Source organism: Trachypithecus francoisi, unplaced genomic scaffold (genome assembly GCF_009764315.1).
Source record: "Trachypithecus francoisi isolate TF-2019V2 unplaced genomic scaffold, Tfra_2.0 Lachesis_group7, whole genome shotgun sequence".
Lineage (NCBI taxonomy): Eukaryota > Metazoa > Chordata > Mammalia > Primates > Cercopithecidae > Trachypithecus > Trachypithecus francoisi.
In genome coordinates, this window is record NW_022681472.1 from 7,767,941 (window position 1) to 7,795,214 (window position 27,274).

Sequence of the window (27,274 nt, forward strand, 5' to 3'; positions counted from 1 at the left end):
TGGCATTAACCTGGACAGTTTAGAAATGTGCTAAATGCAGACGCTTCCAATTATTAATCGTCAGAAACACAAATCAGTGTGCCTTTTGTAGTATAATCTGAAACAGAACACTCAAGCGTAATCTTAAAACCAGGTCAGTGGCTCACACCTGTAATCCCAGCACTTTGGGAGGCTGAGCCAGGTGAATCACCTGAGGTCAGGAGTTCAAAGCCAGCCTGGCCAATACAGCCAAACCCTAGCTCTACTAAAAAATACAAAAATTTGCCAGGCATGGTGGCAGACGCCTGTAATCCCAGCTACCCGGTAGGTGAAGGCTGCAGTGAGCCGAGATCGTGCCACTGCACTCCAGCCTGGGTGACAGAGCGAGACTCCATCTCAAAAAACAAAACCAAAAAAAAAAAAAGAGTCTTTTTAGAAAGAATACACTAAAATCTAAAAATGTGAGTCTACAAAAATGCAGCAACAATTCTAAATTTTTTCTGATAAAATGGGGGAAGAAGAATAATTCACAAAACTAGCATCTCTTAATCCACAAAAATATAAAACTAGGAATCCCATGTTAAGTGACTTATGGATGACAGAGGTAGTAAATGAATGTCAATGCCCAGATTTGAGCCCGTGTGATTCCAAATCCTAATTTCCAAAATATCTGTGTCTCGACTAATTTCCCGAGAAAGACATTTTAATTTGGCAGTTGAAAATACATGTTACAAATACTGTTACAATTGGAATTAATCTGCAAAAACGATAGATTTAAACTGAATTTCCTTTTATGGATAAAAAATCTTGGCATATGTTTTTATTACTTCATTGGCAAACAGCGCTACTGCAATCAGATATCAAGTAGGTTAGTTGTTTTGGACAACTGTTTAATAAAACAGGCATAAAAAACCATCTTCAATCAGAGAGAAATCTCATATTCGGTTCATCTTCAGAAATGCCACTAGTGTTATCAAGAAAAAGTACAGTACTCCTGAGAAGAGAAAAATATTGATCTAATAAAAACATCAAGGAAAAGTGCCATTCATTATGCAATACATCACATTTACAGATCATGTATTTTGTAAAATATAAATAAAAATATATACATAAATTTTTCCAAATGGATTTTAATTGCTTTCGAATATATATTTTTTGATTTCAAACATTTATTTTAAATTCTGGCGTACACATGCAGATGTGTAAATGTGTGCCATGGTGGTTTGCTGCACAGATCATCCCAGCACACCTAGGTAATAAGCCCAGCATCCAATAGCTACTCTTCTTGATAGAGCAAGTAATAAAAAAATCTAATGGGTACACACAACTAGTGAGTACTACATTATAGGCACCATTTTAAAGTCATGTTAGCTAATTTTGAAACAAACAAGAATAACCAAATAAAAGTTTGTATTTTGCTTTTGTAATACAATGGTCATGTAAAATATCACAAAGACTTCAGATGTTGTTGCTATGCCTATTCAAAGCAGCATTAACCTCTAAAAAGAAAAAAGTGATTGCTTAGTAATAACACTATAGCTAACTCCTATATTCTGAAGGTATAAATATTTCTGACATTTATTTATTCATTCATTCATTAGAGATGGAGTCTCACTATGTTGCCCAAGCTGGTCTTGAATTTCTTGCCTCATGTGATCCTCTCGCCTCAGCCTCCCAAGTCACTGGGATTACTCGTACAGGCCACTGTGCCCGGCTGACTTCTCATTAAGTCAGAGGATCACTGTTCCTTTCCTTTAGTCATACAAAGTGAAAAAAATCTATGACTCTGTGAGATTTCACACTAAACATGGAAATACAAAGCCGATTTCAGGTTCTCTTCATATATATAACTCTGTTCTGACATCTGGCACAGTTTAATTATAGAAAATATGACAGGCCAGGTGCAGTGGCTCATGCCTGTAATCTCAGCACTTTAGGAGGCTAAGGCAAGAGAACTGCTTGAGCCCAGGAGTTTTGAGACCAGGCTGAGCAACATAGGAAGAAGACCCCGTCTGTGCAAACAATGAAAAAATTAGCTGGATGTGGTGGTGTGTGCCTGTGGTCCCAGCTACTCGGGAGGCTGAGGTGGGAGGGTTGCCTCAGCCTGGGAGGTAGAGGCAGCAGTGAGCTATAATCATGCCACTGTACTCCAGCTTGGGCGACAGGGTGAGACCCTATCTCAAAAAACAAAACAAAACAAAATATCTCAATTATTCTGATCACAATCACGTAAGCGATTATCTACAATCATAAATGGAATTTTCAGGCTACTACAATGTCAATAGTTTAAGCAGGAACACTAACTTTCATTCATTTTTGGCAGTGATCAATCTTTGCATAACATATTACATACTTCTCTGACAAACATGTCTTAATGGAAAGAAATGCTTAGCCTATAGAATGTCATCAAGAAACTGGACACGGAAAGAATTACAAAACCTAGATTTTTAGTTTTCCATTTTACTGTATCCTATACCTTTAACAGCAATGTATGTATTCTTTTTTAGGCATCCCAGACAATGTGCTATCCTGCTCTAAATAGTGAATCAAAGATGAACTCTTTTTCGACTGCGTGCTCCTTGAAAAGTTTAACTATTTTTAACAATTATCTTTTGACAACAGCAGTCTTCACAACATTATTTAATATTTCTGTAACAATGAAACATGCCCCATCAACTTCCTTCCTGGTGTCAAAGATTTTGCATCAGTTTACGGATCAGATATGAAGGGGTATTTATTCCTCAGGTTTAAAAGGTTTTCAGGTGTGCTGGAGAAGACCTTAATCCAAAATACAAGCTCACTATAATTATAAAATACAACTAAAAACACAGTATCTACGTTTCAAATTTTAAAGATCTCAGGCAGATGCAGTATTTAAAATTTCTTCTTTAAAAGTCAGGAAGAGGTTGCCTCTAAGGAAATGGTGACTGGAAAGAGGCACAAGGGGACTTTCTGGGCAATCAAATTTTCAGTATCTTAATTTGTGTGGTGGTTATTCCTTGCATGAACCACTCAAGACCTGTACAGTTTACTGTATGTAAATTATTCCTATTGCACTAGAAATTTTCCTATTAATCTCAAATAATCTTCACAAATTTATAATCAATTCATAAATAAAATTATGAATTAATTTGATTCAACCTATGTTAAAAGTTTCACTGCACGGCTCACTTATTTCTACTAAAAGGTAATACCCATTCTCCCAGTACATAAAATATTTAGGATAATTTAAAATAGTAAAATGACAACAGAAATATCAAATTAACATTACTTACCCTGCTCATAGAATCAAAGCACTTCCTGACCAAAGATTCCACATCATTAGGTCTATCTTGAACATTTATCCAGTCTAACAAAGAAACATTAAAAAAGGGCAGATCGCCATCTTTAGTGTCTATTGTAGTTTCATCTTGCTGATGAACAGTACTTTGACAAGATTCCCTAATCTCTTTGCCACTTTCAGCATCTGTGGTATCTGGGGACACATGTTCCACTGACTTGGGAAATGAGGTTAACAAAGATTGGTTAGTTGTTCTAGGCATATCAGGAGACAGCACCAGTTCAGTGGATCTTTTCATCTCAGCTTTTTCCTGGCCTTCATGTTCAGGTAAAGAATCCAGTCTTCCCAAACATTCTCTGTAACTATGTCTGGTTAGGCACTCCAATAGTGGAATCTTGGCCATTACTGAAACCGCAGTTCCTAAACTTAAAATACAAAAGATCTGTCAGTAAAACTATGAGACTGCTCTAGTTAGGAATTAGCATGTTTGAATGAAATCACATATTATTACATACACAAATCTCACCACCTCTCCATAACATTATACATACATAAACTAGTCTATGAGTTAGCTATTCACTAAAAGAAGTCTAGTTTAGCAGAGAGAGGCTATCATTAACACATTAAAATATCACTCTAGGGCCGGGCGTGGTGGCTCACACCTGTAATGCCAGCACTTTGGGAGGTGGAGGCCAGCAAATCATTTGAGGTCAGGAGTTCGAGACCAGCCCGGCCAACATGGCAAAGCCCCGTTTCTACTAAAAACAAACAAATTAGCCAGGTGTGGTGGTGGCAGGCACCTGTAATCCCAGCTACTCGGGAGGCTGAGGCACAAAAATCGCTTGAACCTTGGAGGCAGAGGTTGCAGTGAGCTGAGATGGTGAGATGGCGCCACTGCACTCCAGCCTGGGTGACGGAGCAAGGTTCCATCTCAAAACAAAAACAAAAGCAAAAACAAACAAACAACGCTCTAAAGTAAAGCTAGCTATATTAAAGAAGTGAACACCAGGCTTTTATAAAACCTTAAAGATAACAAATTTAAATTTACAAAAAGATTCACCATAGCAGTATCTTAGAATATAACCTTATGGCCTTAAGTAAATCAAATATATCTGATATATTGAAAGCACAGGATAAAAATAACAATAAATTGTTGAGCCATAAATACCGTCAGAGATAGTAAAAGGTGCTTCATAGTACTCTGAAATTTGTAGTAAGGTGAAGTAGATGCCTAATAAAATTGTAGTCCTAATAAAGATAACTCTTGTACTCATAACACCCTAAAAATAGGTTTATGTTGTCAAAAGCATGGGGAATATATGAAATCTTAGTGATTTAACTTCTATAAAATCATATGCAATATGATGTAGGTCCCTACTTTAAATTGATACAGCTAATAGAACCCACAGAAAAAGTTACTTGAAAAGGTTCTCATTTAAACTTTAAAAAGATCTTTCCAGTCTTAATGAATCCTTCTCTTTCCTCCCAAGATTTTTCCATTTTTAAGGCCAAAATCGACCTAACAGTCATACCACAAAAAAGAGAAATCTGAATTTAAAAGGTTACCCAAATTTAAAAAAATGAAAGAAACAAAAAGAAAAGACAAAGATCAAAACCAGAACATGCTACTTGCCTCTAATTCAAGGTCAAGATAATTAAAAGAAAAAAAAAATCTACAGATCCAAAACAAAAAACCTGAACACAAAATGCTAAAAGCATATGCACACACACAATAAGGGTTAGTTTCATGCTGAATTACTGTTATATTTTCACGTTAACTGTAGCCCTTTTAAAAAAAGAATCAATGTGTATTAAATGTACTTCTATGCAAAGAACTAAAACTTGCCATCTTAATGAGCGTTGAAAACACATGGGCTGGCTGGGTGCAGTGGCTCACGCCTGTACTCCCAGCACTTTGGAAGCCCAAGGTGGGCAGATCATGAGGTCAGGAGATTGAGACCATCCTGCCTAACACGGTGAAATCCCATCTCTACTAAAAATACAAAAAAAAAAATTAGCTGGGCATGGTGGCGGGCGCCTGTAGTCCCAGTTACTCGTGAGGCTGAGGCAGGAGAATGGAGTGAACCTGGGAGGCGGAGGTTGCAGTGAGCCGAGATCACGCCACTGCACTCCAGCCTGGGTGACAATAAGACTCAGTCTCCAAAAAAAAACAGGGCTTTTTTTTTTTCCACCTCATCAAACCTGCATCAGGATGGCAATATTTACAAAGAACTTAAAATTTTCCTCCATTGTCCAGTGTTTGAAAATGTGCCTATTTCTGTTAGATGTTATTTTTCACATCTTGCCTTTTGTTTACTGGACAAGATATAAGCAAAGATTCTTGGTTTTATAAATGACTTCAAAAGTATTTGAGGTCTTATTACAAGTAAAACAACTCGAGAAAGAAATGTGGGAGACTCATAAGATACATGGTAAACAGAATTATCATTTTTAAATTAAAAACTATAACCTACAAAGCACTATCAGAAAAGGCTCAAATAATAAACCTCAGTTATAATAAATATATGGCCTATAAGAAACAAATTTGCAGTGATTAAACCTACTGATAAATTTCAAAGGCATTTTAAACAAATATCCATTTTAATGGCAAACATACTGAGTAAGTTTTAACTTGATGTCTTCTATGGACTGCAGATAATTTGAATAAATACTTTCAAACTTGAAAAGTAGCTTTTGGTATGAATTTGAACAGTCCTCCAGGTTGGCCATAATTGCAGCCCAGCCTTGGTGCTGAAGATGTTCATCATGTACAAGACCTTCACAAAAAGAACAAAGTTTCTTGGCAACTTCATACATTTCCTGTATTGAAAAAGAATACAAAAGAAAGTAAAAGAAGGCAATGGTTTGTTTGCAGAAGTTTTCATACATTTACAAACATGTATATAAGAATGCGTTCTAGAGCACATTTAACAAAGTGCTCCAAAAGACTGTTTTAGTTTACCTCTGTTCACTTCTGTGAAAGAGAGCCTAAACGTAAGTGAGGTGTTTAACGTAAGAGAGGTGTTATAACCTATAACATAAGTGAGGTGTTTCCGAGCAGGTATCCTAAGACATAGTCAAAAGAAGAATCCATAAGATGCTACCTCCGAAAAACAAAGGAGTAGGGCTTTTAATTATTTGACTAATGATCAACATCTGCCATCTCAAATGTCACTGTCCTCTGGTATTACCTCAAGACATATATGTTAAAAACAATTTTTCGTGAAGGCAAAGCTAAAATACATCATCTACTTCTAGATTAGTATAACTATAACACATTTAGTAACCCTAAATGAGATTCTAGAAAATATTTGTTTATGCAGTTAAAATACCTTCAGAAAACAGACATCTGACATTCAGTTCCAAAGAATGAAGAATAAAAATAATTATTAAGGATAAATTACAAGGCAGCAACGTATATTGCTTTATATATGGAGATACATAAAGAAGTCCACTGTCACAAAATATTTTAGTTGGCTAGGAAATAAGACAGATCATTCTACCTTTGTTAACTGATGAGACAGATATAAAAGTCACAAAAGAGAAGTCAAAACTTTCTGAAGGCATTTAACTTAAGTATCAAAGTGTGAAAAGGATATGAACAAAGATAGGGAAAGAAGTACTTCAAAAGAGTGGAACATGATGAAGTCGCAAAGAGAGGAAATATAAAATGTTATTGGTTAAGAACAAATGGTCTGGAGGAAAAAGCGAGAGAAAGAGGGCCAGATGATCAAAGACCCAGAAAATACTAAGGTAGGGAAGGAATTGGACTTTACTCAGAAAAGACCTCCTGAAGAACTCTTTAACATGAAGAACGTAATCAAATAGATGCTTTAAGAAGACTGATAATACAGAAAATGTCATATGGTGGAATGGGAAGGCACCTAAAAGAATGGATGTAAAATGATTATCTTTAAGTTGTCCAGGCAAACTGTAAAAAAGCTACTGTAAATACTGCAATGGTTGGTAATCTAGTTACCAAGGTAAATAAGAAGTAAGATGGTCCTTATGGGGTAGGAATGTCAGTAAGATGATTATGTGCCATGTCACTAAAAATTAATCAATCATGCAGCCACTAAAATAGAGTGGGAAAAAACTCTGGAATTATGAAGTAACAGAAATGATAAAATGTTTTCAGATTTTTTTAAACAGATGAACGAGAGGTGATACCCTTGAAATGACAAGTAAAAGAGTTGTTGGGTACATTAAAGCAACAGGTTCTTGCAGTGCATGCAGAAAATGTAGGAGGAAGATTCTTAAATACAAAAAAGATGGAGGATACAAAATATTCAAATGTTTAGATTTTTTGAATTGTTAAAATTTATAAATGTAAAATAAGTTGAACTGTAGCACTGTTTACCAGGAAAATAAACTTAGGATATTTCAAAAATGGGAGTACCTTGCAACAGTGAAAAAGGAATAATGTATATAGTATGGGCCAGGCATGGTGGCTCTTGCCTGTAATTCTAGCACTTTGGGAAGCTGAGGCAGGCAGATCACCTGTGGTCAGGACGAGGCCAGCCCGACCAACATGGTGAAACCCATCTCTACTAAAAATACAAAAATTAGCCGGGCATGGTGGCACGCACCTGTAATCCCAGCTACTGGGGAGGCTGAGGCAGGAGAATCACTTGAACCCAGGAGGCAGAGATTACAGTGAGTTGAGATCGTACCACTGAATTCCAGCCTGGGTGACAAAAGCGAAACTCCATCTCAAAAACAACAAAAAAAGTATAGTATGCTTTCATTTGTTTGGGAAGGCTAAGGTTGGTTAGAAATGTGAAACAATAGAGGTATGAGATAGAAATGCATTTTGTATGTATACCAAAGTCTAGGAAAATGCAAAACAAATGTTCCATCATCATTAAGATGGAGTAGGGGATGGAAGGAAAAAGGAAGTATTTTCTCTATGTATTTTGCTGATAAGCACGCCAAAATTATGACCATTCTGTTTTAGAAGATAATATTGTTAATGAACAAATTTAGGTGAAAAGAAATATCTTTACAGGTAAAATATGAAAGTTTGCTATGTGGAAGTACAATGATATGAACGTAAAGAGCACTGGCCTTGGAGAAAAGAGGTTCTTTTTCTACCTGGCTATCTGGCCTTGAAGAAATGACTTAACTTCACCTGTTCTTAATCCCATATGTATATAAGAAAGGGCTAATAGTTTCAGTTGTAAGATAAGGAAGTAAAGATGTCTTGGCTTGCTTCTCCTTCATGAAACCAACCAAATACAAAAGGGAAACAAGACACCATCTTGATGAAACCAGGAAACAACTACCACCCCTACACATACAATATATGCAGCAAACCTGTGAAGAACATGAAAACTGGATCAACTTGGGTCAAATAAAAAGGGCACCCACTGTGAAAGAATAACAAATCTCGGGAACCCAAAATCACTAAGCTAAGGGAAAAGTCAAGCTGGGAACTATGTCAGGCAAACCTGCCTCCAATTTTATTCCTAAATAAGATAGCTACAAAGATAAGAAAGCTACATACCTCCCTCACAATTTTGCCACAAGGAAATTTCTTGTGGGCTTCAAGATCTTTAACTTAAAACAGTTCTGCTAAATTTTACCTTGGCAATGTAAACTGACAGCATATCTTCACATGTGTGGGACAGAAAGTCATACCTCTGCTCGCCTAAAACAAAGGCCTATCTGCTTCCTCTGTCGTATGATTTATTGTTTATGTAAAAATGCAGATTCATTGAGCCAGACTAAATTATGTATTCAGTGAAAGACTGATCAAGGACTCCAAAAAAATGCAACCTTTTGTCTCTTATCTACCTATGACCTGGAAGCCCCCGCTTTGAGTTATCCTGCCCTTCTGAACCAAACCCATGTACTTCTTACACATATTCATGTCTCATGTCTCCCTAAAATGTATAAAAGCAAGCTTTACCCTGACCACCTTGGGCACATGTCATAAGGACCTCCTGAAGCTATGTCTTGGGTGTGTCCTTAACCTTGACAAAATAAATTTTCTAAATTGATTGTGACCTGTCTCAAGATAATTTTGGTTCACACCACTATTGCAGACATTTAGCAAAACTTGGGAGAACTGAATCCTCCTTGTGAGAAGCTTGGGTGGACAGCAAGAACATCTTGGGGCCCTATCTGAAATTAGAGAGTAGCAGACGAAGTAATACCTATTTACATGACATACTTGCAAAAAGCCAAAGGAAAAACTGTGAGAAAAAGTCCCTAGAACTGCTAAATTTTGTCTAAGGAGAAGGATAGAATAAGTCTCTCTGTCCCTCTCTTATACATACACATTCTGCTTCTAACCAGGGATCCCCTGTGACCCAGGGCAGCTTCCTGCTCACCAGGTTTCCTACACTGTCTTGTAGAGGAATAATTCTACTCCTTCAAACACAAGCAAAAATTTTAACATATGAAATCTATACTAAATTACCCTAAGAAAAAAAAAGTTAAAAGTAAAAAAAACTAAATGCAAAAAAACTCTCCCCAGGACCAAATGGAAATTATAACCAAATTCTTTCCTAAGAACTTAGCCTAATTTTGTTTTATAAAAAAGAACTCAACACAGAGTTAGCTCAGGAAATACGTTAAAAAGAAACATATCACTGATTGAAGGCTACACTGGAAGAAGACACTGCTGAAAACAGAGAAGTCTAAATCAGGCTTTTAACAACGAAGACAAGTGAAATGAAAGGAACTACCATGAAAATGACAGCTAATATATGGGGAAAAAAAAAAGGACAGTGAGCACTGAGCCCATTTCAAGATGAAATCTGAAAGAACTATGAACATTTCGGTACGGAAGAGGTTGTAGAAGTAGAAGACAGACTTAAACTGTCAAAGTATTCTGATTTCTTTACACTACAGTAGTCCAAAGAATGTACTAGGATATTCACAGTAGGTTGAGTCACAATAGTTGGAACACTAGAAACAATCCCAATATCCACTAGTAGCAGAACAAATAGAAAAAAAAAACTGTGGCATATTTGTACAATAGAATACAATGCAGCGATGAATACAAACCACCGATACATGCAACAGCATTAATCATTCTCAGGAACATCATGTTGCATAAAAGAGGCTAGGCACAAAAGAACACAAACTACACTATTCCATTTATTTACATTCAAAAAGAGAACAAGTAATCTTGGTTTAGAAGTCAACTTACTGGTTAGCATTAGTGAACAGGGAGGATGAAAACTGATGGGGAGAAAGTCTTAAGTAGGGCTTCTGGGTTGAAACTATTTGTTTCTGTGGGTTTTTTATTTTGTTTTGTTTTTTTGAGATGAAGTCTCACTCTGTCACCCAGCCTGGAGTGCAGTGGCGCGATCTTGGCTCACTGCAACCTCTGCCTCCTGGGTTCAAGCGATTCTCCCACCAGAACCTCCTGAGTAGCTGCGATTCAGGCGCATGCCACCATGCCTGGCTAATTTTTTTTTTTTTTTTTTAGTAGAGATAGGGTTTCACCATATTGGTCAGGCTAGTCTCAAATTCCTGACCTCATGATCCACCCACCTTGGCCTCCCAAACTGCTAGGATTACAGGCATAAGCCACCACACCTGGCTGAAACTATTTTTATCAATGTGTTCATTGTGAAAATTCACTAAGAATGGATGTACAATTACAGTTTGTGCATTTTTCAATATGCATATATCTCAATAAACAAAAATCTATTCTTAAATTTACCAACAGGGTAAATGAGTCGAAGGTCACACCACAAGTAAATGAGGTAATCAGATATAAACTCAGAAAATCTGACTTTAGAAACAACATCCTGGACCATGAAGAAATACCACCTCTAATTCCTTACATAACGAATTGATTAGAACTATGTTGCTGTTTTGGTTATAGCAACTTTAGAATTTGTTTTATAAGTCTCAAAAGAGGGCAGGCATGGTGGCTCAATGTGTTTTATAAATCTGAAAAGAGGCTAGGTATGCTGGCTCATGCCTATAATCCCAGCCCTTAGGGAGGCCAAGACGGGAGAATCATTTGGGCCCAGGAGTTTGAGACCAACCTCAGCAACACAGTGAGATCCTGTCTCTATATAATAAGTCAATAAAATACCTAACATAAATGATGAGATAAGGTTGTGGAACCACAGCCTAGATTTCAGATGTATGGAAACGCCTAGATGCCCAGGCCAGTTTGCTGCAGGGTGCAGCAAACCAACATGGCACATGTATAGCTATGTATCAAACCTGCATGCTGTGCACATATACCCTAGAACTTAAAGTACAATAAAAATAAAAAATAAAAAAAGTAAATAAATAAATCTGGAAAGGTACATTTTTGCCCCCATCTTCCATTCTTCTTATGACTTTCTTGGCTATTTCTGGACACTGACCCTTCCATATGAATCTGAAGAACATTTTAGATCCAAAACAAAACCCAAAGCTTCTCCTATGCTCCAAAAGAAATATCATGGCAATTGTAACTACAGTTCATAAGTTCATGATCATATTAAAAATGAGATACATCTTCTCATTTGTTTCATGGCCATTTGTTCATTTAAGAACAATTCGTTCATTTGTTGTGTCCATTTCTTTGTTTTATGTAACTCGTTTTACATTCCTGAATATTTTATATAGCCAAATTGTTAAGTATATTTTGAAGTTCTACAAATATATATATATATATTATTTTGAAGTTTTTGTTGCTGTTCAGATTACAGGATTTTTTTCTGTTTCTATCCTAATGCAGTGGCCAGTACAGAGAAACTCTATTCATTTGGATATATTTATCACACATCCAGTCACCTTACCAAAACGCTGGAGAGGTTTTCATTAAAATCCCTTAATTTTCCAAATATGCAACCATATCATCACCTAAAAGAAATGTTTTTCATTTATCATTTTCACCATTTATTTCACTGATTTCATTTTCTTATTTCCTCAGTGCTTCAAAGTACTGAACCACTGTTTCTGTTTTATGCAAACATGGCCCTAGCATTTCACTAACTTAAAAGCTACTTAGGCTGGGTATGGTGGCTCATACCTGTAATCTCAGGTGAACTTGAGAGAGATGATTTAGCGTACCTGGTGGAAAAAATTTCTAAGCAGCAAAGCATTTAAGAGGTGACTTGGGTACCATTAAAGGCATTCAGTTTTATAAGGGACGCAGAGCATAAAAGTTTGGAAAATTTGTAGCCTAACAACGTGATAGAAGAGAAAAATTCGTTTTCTGGGAATAAATTTAAGTTGGCTGCAGAAATTTGCACAAGTGGCAAGGAGCCTAACGTTAATCCCTAAGACCACAGGGAAAATGTCTCCAGGCTGTGTCAGAGACCTTCACGGCAGCCCCTCCCATCACATGTCCAGAGGCCTAGGAGGAAGGAGTGGTTTCATGGGCCGGCCCCAGGGTCTCCGTGCTGTGTACGGCCTAAACACTTGATGCCCTGTCCCCCAGCCACGGCTGAAAGGGGCCAACATATAGCTCGGGCTGTGGGTGGAAGTCCCATGCTTTGGCAACGTGCACATGCTATATTGAGCCTGCAGGGGCACAGAAGTCAAGAATTGAGGTTGGGGAATACCGCCTAGATTTCAAAAGATGTATGGAAACGCCTAGATGCTCAGAAAAGTTTGCTGCAGGGGCAGGGCCCTCATGGAGAACCGGTTAGGGCAGTGCGGAAGGAAAATGCAGGGTCGGAGCCCCCAGAGTCTCTACTAGAGCACTGCCTAGTGGAGCTCTGAGAAGAGGGTCACTGTCCTCCAGACCCCAGAAGGGAAGATCCACCAACGGCTTGCACTGTGCACCTGGAAAAACCACAGACACCAACGCCAGCCCGTGAAAGCAGCCGGGAGGGAGGCTGCACCCTGCAAAGCCACAGGGAAGGAGGTGCCCCAAGTCCATGGGAACCCACCTCTTGTATTAGTGTGACTTGAATGTGAGGCCTGGAGTCAAAGGAGATCTTTTTGGAGCTTTAAAACTTGGCTACCATGCTGGTTTTCGAACTTGCATGGGACCTGTAACCCCTTTGTTTTGGCCAATTTCGCCTTTCGCCTCCTGCCGTAATTCCAGGCCTCTCCAGCCATAAGGTACTGTTAAGTACAATTAAACCTCTTTTTCGTCCCAGGCTCAGGTATGTCTTTATCAGCAGCATGAAAACAGAGTGATATAGAATGCCTGGCATTTGAATCTCAGATCACTAATTCAGGATCTCAACAGCAATCATCATCTTTCTCATTTCATTTATGTATTTAAAAAATATTTTAAATATGATGAATTAAAAGAGAAATAATGCTAGCTTATATTTAATATAATGCCTGATATATATATTTCTGCCATTTTGTTTTCTTTGTACTTTCTTGTTTTCATTCTTTCGTTGAATAGTTTTAATTGCTTTCTCTCTCTAATCACTTGAAAATTATATATCCTAGTTATCCTTTAACTTATTATCATATTTAATACTTTCTCTATCAAAATGTAGTATGTATACTTTTCAACCAAATCAAAAAACAATTCTAAAAGATTCTTTTATGTAAATTCAGTTTACAGAAGTGTATTTTTTAAAATTTTGTCCTCCCAAAGCACTTTTGGACTCGTAAATGTTTATTAAATATGTTTCACACAGATGAGGTTATTTCCTTTTAATGTTGTATCCTATGTGAAAAATGGGGGTATTTGTACAAATGTATATACTGCTTAAAACAAATCTCTAAGAGTTTTACTAATTAAAGCAAATGTTCGGTAACGTTACTTATTTTTACAAAACGTAAACACTACTATTTCATTGGTTCTAACACATTTTTTTCATGATTAAAAGAAAAATGTAGCTTACTACTGACAGCTTAATGTCAATGACATTACTAGAAGGTAAACAGCAAATTAAAAAGGAAAATCAAATGACTGGGAAACAATCCGTGGCAACTGCAAGAACCAGTGTTAAGAGCTATATATTAGAAAGAAACCTGATTCTCATCCAGGAACTAACCATAAATACGGAAAAAATAAATACATTTTTAGAGCTATTTAAGTTCTCTGTCTATATCTACTCTAACATAGGTCTTTTATTAATTAATGTTCAAAAGTAACTATTTACATATCCTTATCTAGGAAAGAAGGTGACCAAATGATGTTAAGACAGCTGTTCCACTCTAAAATACTGTCATTATCAAAGTAGAATAACTAGCAATGTATGACCCAGAAATTTTAAAACTAGATTAACCACAAAATATTTTCAGTTTATTTGTCAAACTTCTTGCATGCTTCCTATGCAATTTAGACTACTGTGCTATTTAGATCCGAATGCTTTTAGAAGCAATCAGTTAGTTAAAATAATTGTTTATATCTTACCACTGCAAGCTGTGTCCTTGAAGCAACAGTATGAAAAACTGCAGGCATCATAAGAGATTCTTCAACTTTTATTTCCATGTCATTTTCTGTCGAAAAGGTAGTTTTAGGAATAGCAGGTGGACGATCACATAAGATCATTTCTTTGTTAAAAAGAAAAATTGGATTTGTATCCTATATTTTTTAAAAAAGGAGAAATAACCAAAATAAAATGTTATAAATACTGAACGTGCACATTGCCTTCAATATATGAAGCAAATAAACCTTACTTTTGAACACTGAGTTCCCAATGTGATGTCAAGGTGGTGTGCATTCCTGTGTGAAAGGACTCTTGAATACCTACCGTCCCAGCACTGTAGGTACACACTCTTCGATCTGCAGCCATGCATTCTCCTCCATTAACCACCAGCACCTGGTGTTGAATAGCAATCTTGTATTTGCTTTGAATGGCATGTTTAAGGTCTGCCACACTTCAAAAAAATGAATTAAAATAAATCAGTTGTTTATATTTGCCCAATGACTTTATTTTCCAAGTAGTACTATGTAAAAACACCTTAGAGGTTAATGATTCTCGCTCTAAAACTTTCCCCAAAAACAGTAATAAAGAATACAAGCTTCCTATTTAATGAACTGGATTCCCTAACAACTGACTGATCTTAGGTAAATAACTCGCCCATGCGTCATTTCTACAAGTGAGTCTATGAAATGGAGGCAGTAGACACATTTATTTTCGAGTTATCTATATAACATAGCAAAGGAATATGCTCAAACTGATTATCAGGTCTATTAAAATCCTCAGGCTACATAATTTTTGTTAAAATCTCCACACGTTTTAGAAACTACATTAAGTCTAGCACCTGTGAAGATTCCTTCCTAGCCCTGTATTCCAAAACATCATTCATGTAAGGGTAAAACCAAGCTTAATGAAAACTAATTCTGGAAAAAAAAAAATCCATAATTCAATTTTTACAATAAAGATTATTATTTCACACATTATTTATAATAATTCCAGTGTCAGATTTATTCTGCATTGCCATCAAGTCTTTACTATTACGGTCACTATAACAATATAAACAGCGTTTGGAAATGATATTTACTACTTCGATTTTCTTCCTGTCCTGTCAAGCTAGAGAATTATTAGACCTGAGTCCCACTAAATTTGGCTGAAAATATTAAATTTATTTTTTCTCTCATTAACAAACAAAATAAACCTATTGACATTTATTCATAAACTGAATAAAAACAAACGATCAAAAACCATGGAAGTGATTATACATTGTTTTATGAAGCTTCCAATAATTCCCTTAACAATGGCCTGTGAAACGCAGAACAGCAATTGACTATAGGTACTTATAACAATGGAAATCAGTTTGTTTTGTGGGTAGATCTATTTACTGTGAATATTATATTCATGGCAACAGGACAAAGCACAATTTAAAGAATGTAATTAGTATTTTAGAGAAGGACAACAATTATATATAAAATATGTTGGGATAAAAGATTTAAGACTTGCCATTATGTGGCTTTTTTTTTTTTTTTTTTTTTTTGAGAGAGTCCCGCTCACTCGCCAGGATGGAGTGCAGTGGCGTGATCTCGACTCACTGCAACCTCCGTCCCCTGGGGGTTCAAGTGATTCTCCTGCCTCCTGATTAGCTGGGACTACAGGTGCGTGCCACCACACCCAGTTAATTTTTGTATTTTTAGTAGAAACGGGGTTTCACCATGTTGGCCAGGATGGTCTCGATCTCTTGACCTCGTGATCCACCTGCCTCGGCCTCCCAAAGTGCTGGGATTACAGGCGTGAGGCACCAAGCCCAGCCGCCACTATGCTACTTTTTAAACAGTAGAGTAATATTTCTTTAACTTTCTGCATGCAGAAAGAATGCAACGCTGAAAAAAAATAAATGAAATACAACTCACGTTTGCACTGTAAGTTCAGTGTCAAATGTTAGAGTAGTTCCAGTGTTAACCAGAAATACATATAACTTCATGATGGTTTATCTGAATTCTGTGAGCTTATACCTCACCCTCTGATACGGTTACTAGAAGAAACAAGAAAAGTGATCAATTTTACAAATGCAACTACAATCACAAATACTATCATCACTGTGACACACTACAGTATTACTATATAGGTAACAAAAATATCAAAATGGGCTTTGAGGTCTAGGATGGCTAGCTAACTGGACAGTTCAGTAAACTCAATGCTTAAAACACATAAAAATAAACAGTAATGAGATCAGTGAAAAGAAAAGCATAACTGTTCTGCCATAGGAAAAGAATAAAACAGTTGGTCAAACATCTTATCCCTGACAGTTTTCCCCCCACTGCTTCCTCAACTTAATAAAAAATACATTAGTATTAAGGTTAAACTTACTGATCGCAAATTAAGAGTAGTCATTACTTGCAAATTGGGAAATGAATCCCAATTCCTTCCATCAGCTGCCTGTTGATCTGCATTTTACCTCTACACTGAGCTGGAAATCCTCCATAAGAAACGCCTTAATAGTTCCATCACTTTGTATAACAGTAGCAAGGGTACAGGTCTAGAAATCAGAATATTTAAAACAACTCTGCCATTAACATGCCCAAGGAAAAACCTCATCTAGAAAATAAAGCTTCTTCATCTATAAAATGAGGCTGACACAGACGACCAGGCACAGTGGCTCATGCCTGTAATCCCAGAACTTTAGGAGGCCAAGGCAGGAGGATCCCTTGAGGCCAGGAGTTCAAGACTAGCCTGGGCAACATGGCAACACCCTGTCTGCACAAAATGTTTAAAAAATTAGACACACTTCATGGTGCATGCCTGTGGTCCTAGCTACTTGGGAGGCTGAGGCAAGAGGATGGCCTGAGCCAAGGAGCTCAAGACTGCAGTGAGCTACGACTGTGCCACTGCACTCCAGCCTGGGCAACAGAGAAAGGCCCTATCTCAAAAGAAAAAGAGAAAGGAAAAAAAACTTAAAATAATGACATATAAAGGGGACAGATTTCATGGTCTACCATTTTATTTTCAACAAATAGAGGAAAAGATCGACAAGATTAATGAAACTGGTGAACGATAACTAAATTCCCAGAAAGTAGTAGGTACCTTTTCTTATGCTCTTTCCACATAAGCCTTTAGAGAATTATTAGAGAAGGAAAAAGCAAATAAGGTTTTCAAATTAAGATTTCCAGAATCATCATTTTAAAGACAAAAGATTAAACTCTGCTAAACAGGTAGAAACTGTGACTTACCGTCAGGCACTGTGAAAAGGACTACCGCTTTTCTTAAAAAGTAGATTAAAACTGGTTTATGTTTGCTTTGCTTGAGATTGGCAACTGAATGGCATTACTGGTTAAACTCAGAGAACTGGAAAACAAAAATTTCTGGTTATAAAGAGAAACAATTCAGTATGAAACAACATGTGGTTATTGTTCCTTTCTTCCTTTTAAAACTACCATCTGTAAGAATAATCTCTACTCAGGCCCTTCTACCTGCACATTCACTATAATACCAACCACATGACTTCAACCCACATCACTCCATGGCAACAAACAAAAGTTACCAATAAATTCCTCAAAACTGCCATTTCTACAACAATTTCTCATTCCTTAAAATATTATGGTAAAGAAGTATCCAGGCAGTGGAGTCAGAAAGCTTGGGTTTGGTCTGGGGTCCATAACTTGCAATTACATGATCTTGGACAACTGTTTCGGCTTCCTCTTTTGTAAACAGGAATAAAAATGGCACCTGCAGCAGACAGCCTCTAAGACAGCTGCAATTATCTGTACCACATCCACCTACTGTATTCATACTCCAGTGAAATCCCCACCCTCAGGTGTAGGCAGGGTCTGTGATCTGTTTCTAACCAAAAAAATACTGCAAAAGTGATGGGATATCATGTAAGTGATTGTTACTTAAGATTGTAACTCCCATTTTGCCAGCTGACTCTCTCTCTTGCCACGTTGATGACATAAGCTGCCATATGGAAAGGCCCACTTGGTAAGGAATTGAAGATGGCCAGCTAGCAAGAAGCTAAGGGTCTCAGTCTGATAACTCTCAAGGAACTGAATCTTGACAACCAACACAAGCCCATAAACAGATCCTTTCCTAGTTGAGCCTCAGACAAGACCTCAGCCCTGGCCAACACTTTGAAGTCTTGCAGAGACCCAAAAGGGTCCAGTGAAGCCATGACCAGAATCTATAAAATAATAGATTTATGTTGCTTCAAACAACCAAATTTATGGTAATTTCCCACTCAACAATAGATGATTAATATAACACAACCATAGCACAGGGATACTAGGAGGACGTTGTGGGAAGTCAGGGACCCCAAACGGAGGGATCAGCTGGAGCTGCGGCAGAGCAACATAAATTGGGAAGATTTCGTGGACATTTATCAGTTCCCATATAACACTTTTATAATTTCTTATGCCTGTCTTTAATCTCTTAATCCTGTTATCTTTGTAAGCTGAGGATGTACGTCATCTCAGGATCACTCTGATAATTGTGTTAACTGTCAAAACTGGTCGTAAAACATGTGTGTTTGAACAATATGAAATCAGTGCACCTTGAAAAAGAACTGAGTAACAGCGATTTTTACGGAATAAGGGAAGACAACCATAAGGTCTGACTGCCTGTGGGGTCGGGCAAAAAAGAGCCATATTTTTCTTGCAGAGAGCCTATAAACGGACGTGCAAGTAGGAAAGATATTGCTAAATTCTTTTCCTAGCAAGGAATATTAATACCCTGGGAAAGGAATGCATTCCTGGGGGGAGGTCTATAAACAGCTGCTCTGTGATTGTCTGTCTTATGCGGTTGAGATAAGGACTGAGACACATCCCGGTCTCCTGCAGTACTCTCAGGCTTACTAGGGTGGGGAAAAACTCCGCCCTGGTAAATTTGTGGTCAGACTGGTTCTCTGCTCTCAAACCCTGTTTTCTGTTGTTTAAGATGTTTATCAAGACAATACATGCACCACTGAACACAGACCCTTATCAGTAGTTCTGCTTTTGCCTTTTGTCCTGTTCCCTCAGAAGTATGTGATCTTTGTTAGACCCTTACTAGTAGTTTTGCTTTTTGCCCTTTGAAGCATGTGATCTTGTACCTACTCCCTGTCCTTACACCCCCACCCCTTTTGAAACTCTTAATAAAAACTTGCTGGTTTTGAGGCTCATGCGGGCGGGCATCAAGGTCCTACCGATATGTGATGTCACCCCTAGCAGCCCAGCTGTAAAATTCCTCTCTTTATTTCTCAGCTGGCCGACACTAATGGAAAATACAAAGAGCCTACACTGAAATATTGGGGGCGGGTTCCCCCAAAAGGACGTCAAAGAAAAAACATAGTATTTGGCAGATAAGTCAGCTCTCCAAAATTTGGGAGGGATCTCAGTCGCCTTACCTTTGTAGTAGAGTTCACTTACTCCCATAGCTGCTGCTACCACCACTGTTGATTGCTGACTCCCAAATCTTTCCTAAACTATCTATCCAATCCCTCTCAAACTCAACAAATTCAAATCAATCTCCTATATGCATTTCTTCAATATTATTGTTTCTAAAACCAAGCTTTTTACTTCTCTGCCCCTTAATCCTCCTTGCTTTAATTTTTCATCTCTCTTTGTTGATGAAGTCTACATTCACCCAGTCTCTCACATATTATCCTAGATTGGTCTTCCTTTTGTCCTGTAAATTCTTTTTTTTTTTTTTTTTTTTTGAGGCGGAGTCTCGCTCTGTCGCCCGGACTGGAGTGCAGTGGCCGGATCTCAGCTCACTGCAAGCTCCGCCTCCCGGGTTTACGCCATTCTCCTGCCTCAGCCTCCCGAGTAGCTGGGACTACAGGCGCCCGCCACCTCACCCGGCTAGTTTTTGTATTTTTAGTAGAGACGGAGTTTCACCGTGTTAGCCAGGATGGTCTCGATCCCCTGACCTCGTGATCCGCCCGTCTCGGCCTCCCAAAGTGCTGGGATTACAGGCTTGAGCCACCGCGCCCGGCCTTGTCCTGTAAATTCTAACATTTAAATACTTAATCACATGATATCCCTATTCCTATCCCTACTGCCTTAAATCAGACCCTGTTTTCAACCTGCACGGATTTCCTCAATCACCAGTCCGTCAACCTCCATGCGCCTTCAAAGAAATCTTCCTACATGCTAGGTTGATTCAAGTTTTTCTGCTGCTTTAAAATTCAAGACAATTATGACTTTTATGGCAGCAGCTACCACTTTGTATTCATTATATCCCAGGAAACTATTTTAAATGCTTTATTAAACGACGATAACACCGAAGACAGAAGTATAATATGCTCTTCCTTTCCACCACAACTTTTCACCCTCATTCTCTACCCCTCTCCCAGCTTGTCAGTCCCAAATATCACACTGCTTAAACTCCCTAAACAAATCCAGCTGTTAAAAGCCTCTGAGTCTTCATGGGGCAGTTCTCCCTGCTTAGGATTCTATTTGCCCTGCCTGCTATGATCATCCCTTCCACCTGCCCTACCCTCACACACATCTTCTTTCAGACTCAGGAGAATTGCTTGAACTGGGAGGCGGAGGTTGTAGTGAGCTGGGCTCACACCACTATACTCCAGTCTAGGCGACAGAGCCAGACTCTTTCTTTAAAAAAAAAAAAAAAGCAGTATCTACAGCGAGGGAAAGTAGGCATAATTATCATAAATGTGATACTTTCTAAGAAATATGTGGAAAGTGACAGGGAACTATGAAAGACACTTAACAGATTGACAGAAGACTGGCCAGAAGGTGCAGACCTAGAAAAGTCATGCATATCTGAGAGATGTTAACAAAAGGAAGCTAGAGATAAGCAGGGAATCAGATGACTGTATTAAATAAAGATCTGCTGAATGAATGAGTAAATGAATACCAAATCCAAAAGCATAGGCTTTATCTTACAGCTTAAAAAGAGGCATTTTGTTTTCTCAGAGATTAGGTAGCTAAGGTATGCTGACTAAAGTGGAAGGAATATTCATTCATTCATTCATCCAAATCCAAAACACATGTATTGATATTATGTGCCAGGACTGGGTACTCTGTGGGGAAAAAAACAGACATAATCTTTGTCCTCATGGAGTTCACAGTCTTGAAGGAGAAAGCAGCATTAAACAAAAACAAAACAAACATGATATAAGTTGTAATAAACACACAAAAGAAGAGTGGGTAGGAAGAAGGACTTACTTTAGATTTACAGGATCAAAGGAGGCCTCTATGCGGGTTACATATAAATGGTATCGTTGGGATAAGGAAAGGCCTGAACTGAGAAGATGTAAAGCAGTACAATGAGATACACCATTTTTGTGAGACTAAACACAAAATCTTAAGTAATAATCACTGTATTGTTTTTTCTTTTCTTGTTTTCCTTTGAATATTATCTTTGTTTTGATATAATTCCACAGTTAGAGAAAAATTACAAGAATAGTACAAAGAACTTCCCTGTCCCCCTTGCTCAGATCACCAACTGTGAACACTTGTGTTCTATTTGCTTTACCACTTGTATCAGTGCACACTCCATACATGCTCTCCACATACATATAGAGATATATTTTTTCCTGAACTACATGTGAGTAATTTGCAGACAGAATTTCCCTTTACCCATAAATACTTCAGAATGTCTTACCTAACAGCAATAATTTTCTCCTACAAAACTAAAGTACATTTACCAAATCATAAAATTTAACATTGATGCACTATTATTATCTAATCTACAGTCCATATTCAAACTACTGCCCCAATAATATCCTTTGTAGTTCTCCCCCCTCCTCAGATCTAGGATTTATTTCAGGATCATCATATTCCTTTTAGCTATAGTATCTATTTAATCTCCTCCAATCTGGGACAGTTCAACTCTTCCTTTGCATGTTCTATAGCCAATACATTGCTTTCAATATCAGAAGCTTTAGAAATCATTAAAGAGTAAAGATGACCTCAGTTCCATTCTCATCTTCCATGATACTTAAAGCAAACTGAGGGGAACTCCAATAAGCTATAGCAGCTGTGTGCCTTTAAATAAACACTAATCTCTTCATTTTACATGCACACACCTCACCCTAAGAAACCACAATCATAAACAATGCTGACCAAAAAAAGCTGAAAGAAACAAACCTACTTCAGAATGAGTTTGTCTACATACTTGATGAACAATTTAAACTATTTTAAGGATAGTTTTGATTACAGTGGCTCTGGAATTTAGGTTAAAATTAATTTAAACTACTTCAAGGATAGTTTTGGTAACTGTCACTCTAGAACCTAAAATTTGACTCCAGTATACAAATTTCTAACAGCTCCTAAGTGATGTTAATGACAATATCATTTTCCCATGTTTTCATCCACTGTTTACAGTCCTAAGACTGGCATCTTTAATCAGAAGCCTCTTCCAAATTTTCACTCTCTACATCCTCACTAACTGTCAGCTACCAAAAGTCTACCCAAGAATAGCACAGGGAAAAATCTAACTACTAACATAAGGCATCACTTCCCCATGGGTCTACCAGTACTGGTAACCTATGAGGAAATGTAATGCTCATGGCTTTCATGGCCACAAATGCTCTTCTTTTCTTCACATGTCCTAAGTATATGGCACATAAAATAAATCATAATCATTGCTAATACTTACTGAGTTATTCGTTGTATACCACTCATTATGCTAAGTAGTTTTACATGCATGACTTCATTTATCATTACATGTAATACATTCATATCATTAGTGTTTTCATTTGCAGATGAGAAATTATGATTCGGATTAAATTTGTCTAAAGGAATAAACTTAGTAAGCCAAAACAAAAGTAAACATAGCCGGGGTGTGAACACAGGTCAATAAATACGTTCATTCAATAAAAATATCACCTGAGAATTTAGTAGGTATCAGGTATTTTCTTAACTCTGGGAATAAAATACAAAATAATAAAATTGTCAGCTCTCATGAATGTTAATATCAAAGTGGGCAACATGAAAATTTTGTATTGATATAAAACTCCATGATACCTACTTCCAGGGGGAAAAAAGCTACAAAAAAGCATTTTTTTTTTTAAGTAAAAACAAACATGAAATTCCAAAATACATACTTCCACTTTGCTTTTATTCTTTAGAGATAATGATACTGTTGGCATAGCAATAGCTTCCATTGATTGGAAACACGACGTAAGAACTGTATGAAGTACATGATATTCTCGCAAATATAGTGAGAAAGGTTAAGAATTATCTGCATCATTCAAATGACAAAACTATGGCTCAAAGAAGTTGCTTCCTAAAGTCACATAGAAAGAAAGTCATCAAAACTTAAAATCCATAGCTGGATCACAGAGAAAAAAGAACATGAACATACTACATTAAAATTCCTTACATAAGATTACATGCAGTAAGCATATTCTATGACTTGGGACTTTACTATTCCTTTAGAAATACCAGCACTTTTTCCCCCTTGAGATTTTCTCCTTTATGTGACCATTTAAAAAATTTCCTTTACTAAATACAATACAAAAAAAACCCTCTTTCAATATGAGATAAGAAGAGTAGAATAACAGAGCACTTTAAATGTGACAAGGTAAGGTTTTCAACGGAAAGCAAAGTCATCATCCAAGAAATGGCATGGACTCAGATCCTGAGAGAACAAGATTTCCTTGTGTCCATAAATGAAAAGGTGATCTTCACCTACAACCATCTGATCTTCCACAAACCTGACAGAAACAAGCAATGGGGAAAGGATTTCCTATTTAATAAACGGTGCTGGGAGTTTCGGCTAGCCACATGCAGAAAACTGAAACGGAATCCCTTCCTTACGCCACATACCAAAATCAACTCAAGATGGATTAAAGATTTAAATGTAAAACCCAAAACTATTAAACCCTAGAAGAAACTAGACAATACCATTCCAGACATAGGCACTGCAAAGATTTCATGACAAAAAAGCCAAAAGCAATGGCAACAAAAGCAGAAATTGACAAATGGGATCTAATTAAACTAAAGAGCTTCTGCACAGCAAAACAAACTATCATCAGAGTGAACAGACAACCTACAGGATAGAAGAAAATTTTTGCAATCTATCGATCTGACAAAGGCCTAATATCCAGCATCTCCAAGGAACTTAAACAAATTTACAAGAAAAAGAAAACATACATGCAGCCAACAAACATGAAAAACAAGCTCAACATCAAAGATCATTAAAGAAATGTAAAGCAAAACCATAATGATATATCATCTTATACCAGTCAGAATGGATATTATTAAAAAGTCAAAAAAACAAAACAAAAAACAAACAAAAAAACAAAAACAAGATGCCGGCAAGGTTGTAGAGAAAAAAGAATGCTTTTACTCTGTTGGTGGGAGTGCAAATTAGTTCAACCATTGTGGAAGACAGTGTGGTGATTCCTCAAAGACCTTGAGGCAGAAATACCATTTAACCCAGCAATCCCGTTACTGATGAGAATATATAGACACATGGGGGTAGGGTGGGGGAAAAAAACACTCGCTGGGGCCTATCAGAGGGTGGAGGGTGGGAGGAGGGGCAGCATCAGGAAGAATAGCTAATGGATGCTGGGCTTAATACTTAGGTGATGGAATGATCTGTGCAGCAAACCACCATGGCACGTTTATCTATGTGACAAACCTGTATTATTCTGCACATGTACCCTTTAACTTAAAATTTAAAAAAAGAAAAGGTGATCTTGGCATGTAGCAGAGAGAAATTTTTCCATACCTGGTCATCCTGGCAGTGTGGAATTCTCTAGAAATATGCATACTGAATACTTCATAGCTAAAGAAACATACAGAGGAGAACCTACCTATCATAGCCAAGAACAGAGCTGAGTGTTTAACACGGACAGCTGCCCCTTTGCACCCTTACACACTTCACTCCCAGGGCACACACTGAGGCCACCTACAAATAGGGAACTCCACTGCTACTGCTAGTAACTTCAGGGCAGTGAGGAGTATAATCTTGGCTCTCGAGTGGAAGACCCAACAGGTCACATGGTCTCCCACAGGGCTTTCAGGAGGAAGAGGAGGGTGATTCCGGATCTGTTTTCAAAGCAGAAAGTAAAATGGTGTTGGCCTCTACTCCCAGGCTCATCCCCCTCGGGTAGTCTCTTGTGGATCCAGAGATAGTCTCAAACTGATGCCAACTGGGCACAAAACATGCCCACCATCCTGGATGGCTCATCCCAGACAAATGGGACCAAGCAGGAGTCTTTTTCTTATTACATTAAACATCTACACATCATAGCCTCAATTTTGTCTCTTGGACAGTAAAGCCTAAAATACTTAACTATCTGATCCTTTAGAGAGAAAGTGTGTGCCTCTTCCTCTAAAGCTTAAGCAACTACAGCCACTTCAGTGAGAGCTGCACATACCTTAGTTAATACCAGGCATCTACTAGTGAAGGACTGAATCTCCTGGCAAGCTGCACTTCCATCATATGGAAGTGACAGCAACAATACAAAGAAGTCCTGCCAGGAGACAGACCCAATTTCTCAGTTTTCTTTCTAACAGATGATAGACCCAGGACTGATCACAGAATGACTGGTATTCTAGCTTAGTGGGAGAGGAAAGGGTAGAAAACCAAAAAGAGGAAGTTGTTTTCTATACCTGCCACCCATCATTTAATTCAAATATCCAAAGATGTGACTGCTGGTGAGAATGACAATAACAAGTGACTAAGGATTACTATTAGCTTTTTAGTAAGAGTTCCTATATATAAGAAAATCACAAAGACTCACAACAGATAAATAGGCAAAGGGCATGGGTAGGTTATTAAATGGTTAACAAATGTGGAAAATACTGAGGCCTCTTCAGTAATCAAAGAAATACAAATCTAAAGAGAAGACAATATTTTTCACCTACCAAGCAAGCAAGATTTTCGACCTAAGATTCCAAGGTTTTCAACGCAAGAGAAAATAAATAAAATGTATAAAGAAGTAAAAAGTACTTTAGAAATACTAGTATAAATAAGAAAAGTACCCACAGCACAACAGGCGGTGAAGAATTAACACTGACCAAAGAAAGGTCTGGCCTTTGCCCTTCACTACTGCGAGGTGATCTCTGGGCCCCTGTAATGTCCTGCCAGATCGAACTGTCTTTGTTTGACTCAGGGCTTCAGTCACGTCAGTGTAGCAATGTGACTCATGGATCAGTTCAGTTCTGACCTCCAGAGGAACTACTGACTAAAGACATTGGTCTGACCTCCAGGAAGGGCTAGAGACTAAAGGTCAGTCATGTAAACAGTACAGGATCAAGCCCTAATAAACTCTGGACACCAAAGACTCAGGTGAGCTTCCCTAGTGAGCAATACTCTGTATATTGTCACACGTTGTGGCCAAGAGAAGGTAATACTGTCCATGACTCCACCAGCAATGATGTCCAGAAGCTCTGAGTTTGGACCCCTTCCAGATTCTGCTCTCTGCCTATTTTCTTTAGCCTGATTTTAATTTGTGTATCCCTCTAATAAAAGTGTAATTGTGAGTATAGTGCTTTCCTGAGTTCCCTGACCTGTTCTAGTGAATTCTCCAAAGAGAGGGTAGATATGGGGAATCTGTGAGTTTGTAGTCAGCTGGTTTGAAGTGAGGGTGGGTTCTGGGTACTGCCAAACTTGCAGCTAGTATCTGAAATGAGGGCAGTTTTGTGGAACTATTCCTTCTAACTGTAGAGTTAGCTAAACTCACTGCACACTCATACTATGGTTTTTGTTTTGTTCTGGTTTGTTTTTGAGACAGAGTCTTGCTCTTGTCGCCCAGCCTGGAGTGCAATGG

The 27,274-nt window shown here is 37.8% G+C and overlaps 1 protein-coding gene and 1 long non-coding RNA gene across 4 annotated transcripts in view; one reads left to right on the top strand and one right to left on the bottom strand.

Moving 5' to 3' along the window:
• Nucleotides 1–27,274, bottom strand: part of RB1CC1 (RB1 inducible coiled-coil 1) — a 96,789-nt gene that overhangs the window by 51,338 nt on the left and 18,177 nt on the right. For all 3 annotated transcript variants that reach the window (XM_033203622.1, XM_033203623.1, XM_033203624.1), the window contains exons 2-7: nt 17,781–17,895; nt 16,464–16,585; nt 14,887–15,013; nt 14,547–14,717; nt 5,877–6,079; nt 3,255–3,684 (exon numbers count right to left, since the gene is read on the bottom strand). In XM_033203622.1, the coding sequence (XP_033059513.1) occupies nt 3,255–3,684; nt 5,877–6,079; nt 14,547–14,717; nt 14,887–15,013; nt 16,464–16,534 (1,002 nt within the window). In that variant the 5' untranslated portion in view covers nt 16,535–16,585; nt 17,781–17,895. The remainder of the gene's footprint in view (nt 1–3,254; nt 3,685–5,876; nt 6,080–14,546; nt 14,718–14,886; nt 15,014–16,463; nt 16,586–17,780; nt 17,896–27,274) is intronic.
• On the top strand, nt 4,292–14,445 carry LOC117079608. Its single transcript, XR_004435511.1, has 4 exons — nt 4,292–4,504; nt 9,509–9,513; nt 10,473–10,484; nt 14,435–14,445. It is a non-coding gene; the product is annotated as an uncharacterized LOC117079608 (long non-coding RNA).